The sequence below is a fragment of the Mastomys coucha genome, unplaced genomic scaffold (assembly GCF_008632895.1).
Source record: "Mastomys coucha isolate ucsf_1 unplaced genomic scaffold, UCSF_Mcou_1 pScaffold11, whole genome shotgun sequence".
NCBI lineage: Eukaryota > Metazoa > Chordata > Mammalia > Rodentia > Muridae > Mastomys > Mastomys coucha.
This window is the reverse complement of record NW_022196893.1, coordinates 29,520,501-29,526,428: the sequence shown is the minus strand read 5'-3', so window position 1 is coordinate 29,526,428 and position 5,928 is coordinate 29,520,501. Positions and strand designations below refer to the sequence as shown.

General features: G+C 47.0%; 2 protein-coding genes across 7 annotated transcripts in view; both read left to right on the top strand.

The window, feature by feature from the left end:
• The window catches only part of LOC116078984 (olfactory receptor 8S1-like), a 68,161-nt gene that overhangs the window by 27,777 nt on the left and 34,456 nt on the right, over positions 1-5,928 (top strand). The window contains exons 1-4 of one of the 6 annotated variants that reach the window (XM_031354491.1): positions 48-378; positions 1,084-1,325; positions 1,788-1,843; positions 1,949-2,008. In XM_031354491.1, coding sequence (XP_031210351.1) covers positions 1,999-2,008 — 10 coding nt within the window. In that variant the 5' untranslated portion in view covers positions 48-378; positions 1,084-1,325; positions 1,788-1,843; positions 1,949-1,998. Of the gene's footprint in view, positions 1-47; positions 379-1,083; positions 1,326-1,787; positions 2,009-2,837; positions 2,991-5,928 lie in introns of those variants that run through there. The other 5 variants (XM_031354522.1, XM_031354512.1, XM_031354501.1 and 2 more) reach the window with 5 other exon arrangements.
• On the top strand, positions 3,486-4,625 carry LOC116079008 (olfactory receptor 8S1-like). The gene is made up of 2 exons (XM_031354544.1): positions 3,486-3,564; positions 3,600-4,625. Exon 2 carries the CDS (start codon positions 3,603-3,605, stop codon positions 4,530-4,532), a length of 930 nt encoding a protein of 309 aa, XP_031210404.1. The 5' UTR covers positions 3,486-3,564; positions 3,600-3,602; the 3' UTR covers positions 4,533-4,625.

Genomic DNA, 5,928 nt, shown 5'->3' with positions numbered 1-5,928 from the left:
TCTCTATGCAAACATTTCTGAAGTGAGATCTGGGTCTGGGTCAATGTTTACACACGGCCTATCATTATTTTCAGAAATAAAACCCATTTCTCGTCCTTCCATTCACATGAAATCCCAATGCAAGCCACGCCCACTGGATCGACCGTCAGAGAATCCTGAAGAGGCCTGAGGTTTTGATTGTGATAGATGTCTTGAGCTTCCCAGAGCAGCAGTGACAACAGAGAGCAACCTCATCCCGTGGCCTCAGAGACAGAACAGGATGGGGAGTGGACAATGTCACTAACAACCATTTCCTCTTGGGCTAGCGGAGAAAGGGAAGTGATCCCAACAGCTTTCCTGGACTTCAAACTGTGGCTGCCCTTTGGCTGGCTGGAGCCGGTATGTGGCTGCCCTTTGGCTGGCTGGAGCCTGTATGTGGCTGCCGTCTTCCCTCCTTCAGCCTGTAACCTTGATGCCATCAGCAAAGTCCCTTTTCTCATGGCAGGTCCTTTTCCTGCAGGTCCAGAGGTTTCAGAGATCCCTTGGGAGGCCCTCCTGTTCCCACTGAAGCTGCATTACTACTTTAGTATATGCATATGAGGAGAGTGGTTAGGCATGGCACAAAGAAACCTCTGGACCCCAAATTGCTTATTTTTGAAAAATAACCTGAAACAAATATAGCAGATGTAGAAGAGGTGAAAATGTCCGTATTTGATGGTTATCAAATACAGTTATAGGAAGTCAAGTTAGAAAACATTGAAAAAGTAGTGAGAGACTATCAAAAGGGAAATTAACTCCAGAGAACATAAAATTGAACTGCCAAACTGACTTTCCTAAGAGAAATGACATGAGGTGAGAAAACAACGCGGTGATAACTTTGAAATATATGTTTTTAATGACATGTTAGGTCAGACATGGTGGTGAACAGTACTTGACAATCAGAGGCAGGTAGAGATCAGTGCGTCGTGGGTCAGATAGGGCTACATAATGAGACCTGGTCTCAAAAATAAAATTATCCACTGGGAGTCTGGGCCCATTAATCATTACACTCTGTGCTTGTGAAAGATTACAACACGATAACCCTTGAATATATCCATATTCAAGGTAAAAACGGAACGGTAAAATGGAATCATATAGAGACTTAAAATGCAGAGGCGAACATCACTAAAGGACACACCATGAGCACAACCCTGGAGAGACACTTTCAAGATGAAGAGACGCGCCAGGCGGTTACTCTCCAGCCAGCCTCCCTTTTCAGCCGTGTCTAGTTGCTGTCAGTCTTCTGCTAAGGACTCTTGGTTTAGCTACTGAGCTTTCCAATTCTGGATGCAGACCAGCTGAGTAAAGTGAGTGAGTATATTGGTAAATGCAAATGACCACCAACTACACAGTAATTACGATATACATTACAGATGATTCTATATGGTAGATCTAGACGCACAGCATTAGGGAGAGGACTTAATAAACTGTGAATCACTGAGCCTCAGTGGGGATTCCCAGGGGAGTCTTTTAGTAACCCTTTTAAGCCACGGAGCCCCGACTTTGCCCCAGGAGGTGCTTTGTAGCATCTAGGAGACACAGCTGTCCCCTGGGCTTTCAGGTCGTTGCTTCTCTGTCCCAATGGCCACCTTTACACAGTGGCCCATCTAAATGGCTAGACCTGGGTCTCCTTTGTTAGCATGGTGGCCTTACCAGTATATTAACAGCCAGAGAGATATGGCTGTGTAATAGTGCTAAACGGGTTTGTGAAAACTTCGCTGTGATTCTCTTTAGGAGTTTGACGTCTAAGGCTTTCCTTTTCTTTGTAGTTAAATCTACAGAGGGGTCATCCATGCTGCCAAAGTCCAGAAAGGCTTATCGAGGGGTGAGCGCACATCTTTATGCACAAAAGATCTTAAACAGAATTGGCAACATCAGTCCCTGAGATCGGATGGTTGTACAGTCTCTTCTGAATTTCTCCTGCATTCAGAGATACGCCAAATATCCTAGGAAAATGGGACACATCTGCACAGGGAGAAGATGGAGCAAGGTAGTGCCTGCCCCCTGCACCCCATGGTTTTCTCTGCTGCTTTCCCCAATGTCCACCACTCTAGCCTTTTCCTGATGGGTCACTTTCCCTGCCCCCTCGTCCTCTTGTCTGCAGTTTGGCTCCTGGGCTAGCAGGCTCCTCTCTGGTATAACAGAAAGTCGTTTCTGTTATGTAAGAAGTTTGGTTTGCTCCTCAGGATTGTCTTTTAAAGGCAATTCAACATGAGTTAGAGGTGAGGAGATAAAAACTGGGCAAGCTTCAGCACTTCTGCTGTTTTTAGCACTAGACTCAAATCAGCAATCCGCCTCCACGCCCCCACCCCATGGCCTTCAGGAGTAGTTAGCTCCCATTTTCACACATGCAATGGTTGAGATGCCATCCATGAGTTTAAGGGGAGAACCCCATGCATGTACCAGGGGTGGGGTAGAAGAAGACACCTGTTGCAGACTTAGCGATTCATAAAGGATTCCAAACACACGAGGGGCCGAACACTTAACGATGCATGCGCCTGCTGCTAGTTGTAAGCCCGAGGTTTGTGGCAGTACAGAACAGGTTACAAACCTTTCCAGTTGACAGACTTTTTTGTCCATTGCCTTTGCTACGTCTGCGCTAATGCAAGGTGTGGCTGTGTAAAATCCCCTGTTGGTCCCTAAGCAGGCCAGCTCTCTGCACAGTGAAGCCGCAGGCTGTCTCCCCTGGCTCATCCATGCTGCCTGTCCACTCATCAGCACATCGCTTTTTATTTTGAGATAATGCATTTTGAGCAACTTTGAGCCATTTACCAAGCTAGGTGCTTTTGTGTGTCCCCTTCTGAAAATGTTTCCCCCAGCCAGGTCCTTTCTGGGAAAGAGCCACTCACACTGTACGTAATTGTGACAACAGCTGAGCGAACCGTGGCTACATTCTCAGAGTCATTTCTCCTGAAAGCTGGAATTCGGAGTCTGAACAATGACATCACCGGAGCAGTGAACTCCAGTACCAGGTTAAAAAAAAAAGTGATGCCGTTAACCCTGCGAATTTCACAAAGCTGTGACGTAGTGCGCATGCCCTGAAGGAAGGAGCTTTGGCTCCAGAGGAGCACAATTTCAAAGTTGTCCCACTTAAAAATGAAAAATGTCCTTGTAATATTTTTACTCTGGACTTGATTTCTCTCTCTCTCTCTCTCTCTCTCTCTCTCTCTCTCTCTCTCTCTCTCTCTCTCTCTCTCTCTCCTCTCTTTTAAAAAACTTTTATTTTCTGCGCATTGGTGTTTTGCCCGCATGTATGTCTGTGTGGGGTGTTGGGTTCCCTGGAACTGGAGTTGCAAATAGGTGTGAGCTGCCACGTGGGTGCTGGGATTTGAACCTAGGTCCTCCGAAGAGCAGCCAGTGCTCCCAAGAAGATATCTCTGGAGCTAGAGGCTCTGCTCCAGTGACTCAGGCAAGTTAACCATTTTTAAGCCTGCATTTTTAAGTAGCGTGAAACTCTAGGGAAGAGGGCCAGATACTCACACGTCTGCTAGGCAAAGGAAAGAATGTCACCAACTTATCTCTCGTGTTCCAAAAGAAACGTTTAAGGCAGTGAGGAACTGCATCCAAAAGAAACGTTTAAGGCAATGAGGAACCGCAGCACCGTCCCAGAGTTCATCCTGCTCGGGCTGTCTGCTGACCCCCGGGTTCAGGTTCTGCTCTTTGTGCTCTTCCTGGTGATTTACCTTCTGACCCTCATGGGGAACCTGATGCTGCTGCTGGTGGTCAAGGTCGATCGCTACCTCCACACTCCCATGTACTTCTTCCTGGGACAGCTGTCCTTCCTAGACCTCTGCCACTCCTCGGTCACGGTGCCCAAGCTGTTGGAGAACCTCTTGTCTGTAAGGAAGACCATCTCGGTGGAGGGCTGCCTGGCTCAGGTCTTCTTTGTGTTCGCCACCGGAGGCACCGAGTCCTGCCTGCTAGCCGTGATGGCCTATGACCGCTATGTGGCCATCAGCTCTCCTCTGCTCTACGGTCAGGTGATGAACAGGCAGCTGTGTGCAGGGCTGGTGTGGGGCTCGTGGAGCCTGGCTTTTCTGGACGCCTTCATCAATATCCTTGTCGCTTTGAATTTAGATTTCTGTGAGGCTCAGAATATCCACCACTTCATCTGTGAGCTGCCCTCTCTCTACCCCTTGTCTTGTTCTGATGTGTCTGCAAGCTTTACTACCCTCCTCTGCTCCAGCTTCATCCACTTCTTTGGAAACTTCCTCCTAATACTCTTGTCTTACATCCGCATCCTGCTCACCATCCTGGGGATGAGCTCAGCCTCAGGCAGAAGCAAGGCCTTTTCTACCTGCTCCTCCCACCTCACCGCCGTGAGCTTCTTTTATGGCTCAGGGTTACTCCGCTACCTCATGCCAAATTCCGGATCAACTCAAGAGCTGATCTTCTCTCTGCAGTACAGCGTCATCACCCCCATGCTGAACCCCCTCATCTACAGCCTGAAGAACAAGGAGGTGAAGGCTGCTGTGAGTAGAATGGTCAGAAAATATTTGCAGTACTTCAAATAGAAACAGAGTCATGGGGATATGGGTAGAAGCCTGCTGACCATGCCCGATGCTGCTGTGCCGGGGAGCTGCAGCTCTGTGAGCCCTTTCCTCGTTTCTTAAAGGTGGAGAGTTACTTTCTCTGGGTAATGTCCACTTGGTCACACTCAGAGGATAAGATGAACTCATAGTCTAACACTTGCTCTTGTAAAGCACTGTATTTAGTCCCTATACACAGTCTGGTGGACGCTGGTATTTTCTGCTCAGTCTGTATTCTTTCAGAAACCAAACTTGTTCAGTGTGGCTTCAGAAAGACCTCCCATCTTGGTGTCTCAAAGTCCTTTCTCAGCCCAGGTTGGTGTTCACTCCTTTGGTCTGGTAGGTAGTTAGAGAAGCAAGCACAAAGCCAGTGCTAGATCATTGATGCGTTGAGGAATTTGGATCTCGAGGAGAGATTCTAAGATGCAATGACATGTCTTCATCACTGCATGCTCACGTACATCAAGTACTATAGTAAACCATTTGCATATGTCATCCCGGGTAAGCTGTCACGGCAAATGCATGTCATCCCGGGTAGGCTGTCACGGCAAATGCATTAAGTAATATTTCTGTTATCTCTACTCTAAAGAAGAGAAAACTGTCTCCGAGAGGTAAGTGATGGGCAGATTTATTACCTGTTTCATTGCTATATAGATAATGGACCCTCCTGTGGTCCTGGATCCATGAATGAATCATGCTTTTTAATGTTCAGCACTGTTTTCTATTATTTTAAGTCAGGATAAAATTTTGTCATTTTCAAAACAAAGAACCCAAGAGACATTGATACCACAATAGACATACATGTAGACATCTGAGGGCAGCTGGGACATAGGAAGTTGTTTATTGGACCCATCCATGTCCCTAGAGACTACAGATGACATACACACTTTAGACGATTAGCCCAGTGGTCAAACAACTTTATCTGTGAGGAGCCTGATGATGAGAAAGGATTCCCCATATTATTCACATTACTAAACAAACAGCTCCACCACTCAGCTCAGCCCTTTTGTTGTTGAGGTGTCTCCCAGTGAGACTGCCAAAAGCCCAGCGAGTGAACAGAACCCATGTCACTCACCTGGAAGAAAAGGACAGAATTCCAGCAAAGATGCCTTCGGCTGTGAAAGGTGATTGTGGGAGTAATGATAAGAGTTCTGAGAGGGGCCGAGATGAAATTATTGTGCTAAAAAATGACTTCTTTCTCAGAGTACCTTTTGTTGTTGTTGTTGTTTTGATTTACTTACAAGCTGTCACCTGTCACCTTCCTCCTTCCTTTCATGTTGCCTCCCTCAGCAGCAAAGAGCATAAATTACAATGGGACAGAAAAAAACAACACTCAGAGGAAGGAGAGGAGGAGGGGGAGAGGGGAGGAGGGAAAGGGGAA

Coding starts and splice junctions, on each gene's coding strand:
- LOC116079008 (XM_031354544.1), top strand. CDS start 3,603: ATGAGGAACCGCAGCACCGTCCCAGAGTTCATCCTGCTCGGGCTGTCT.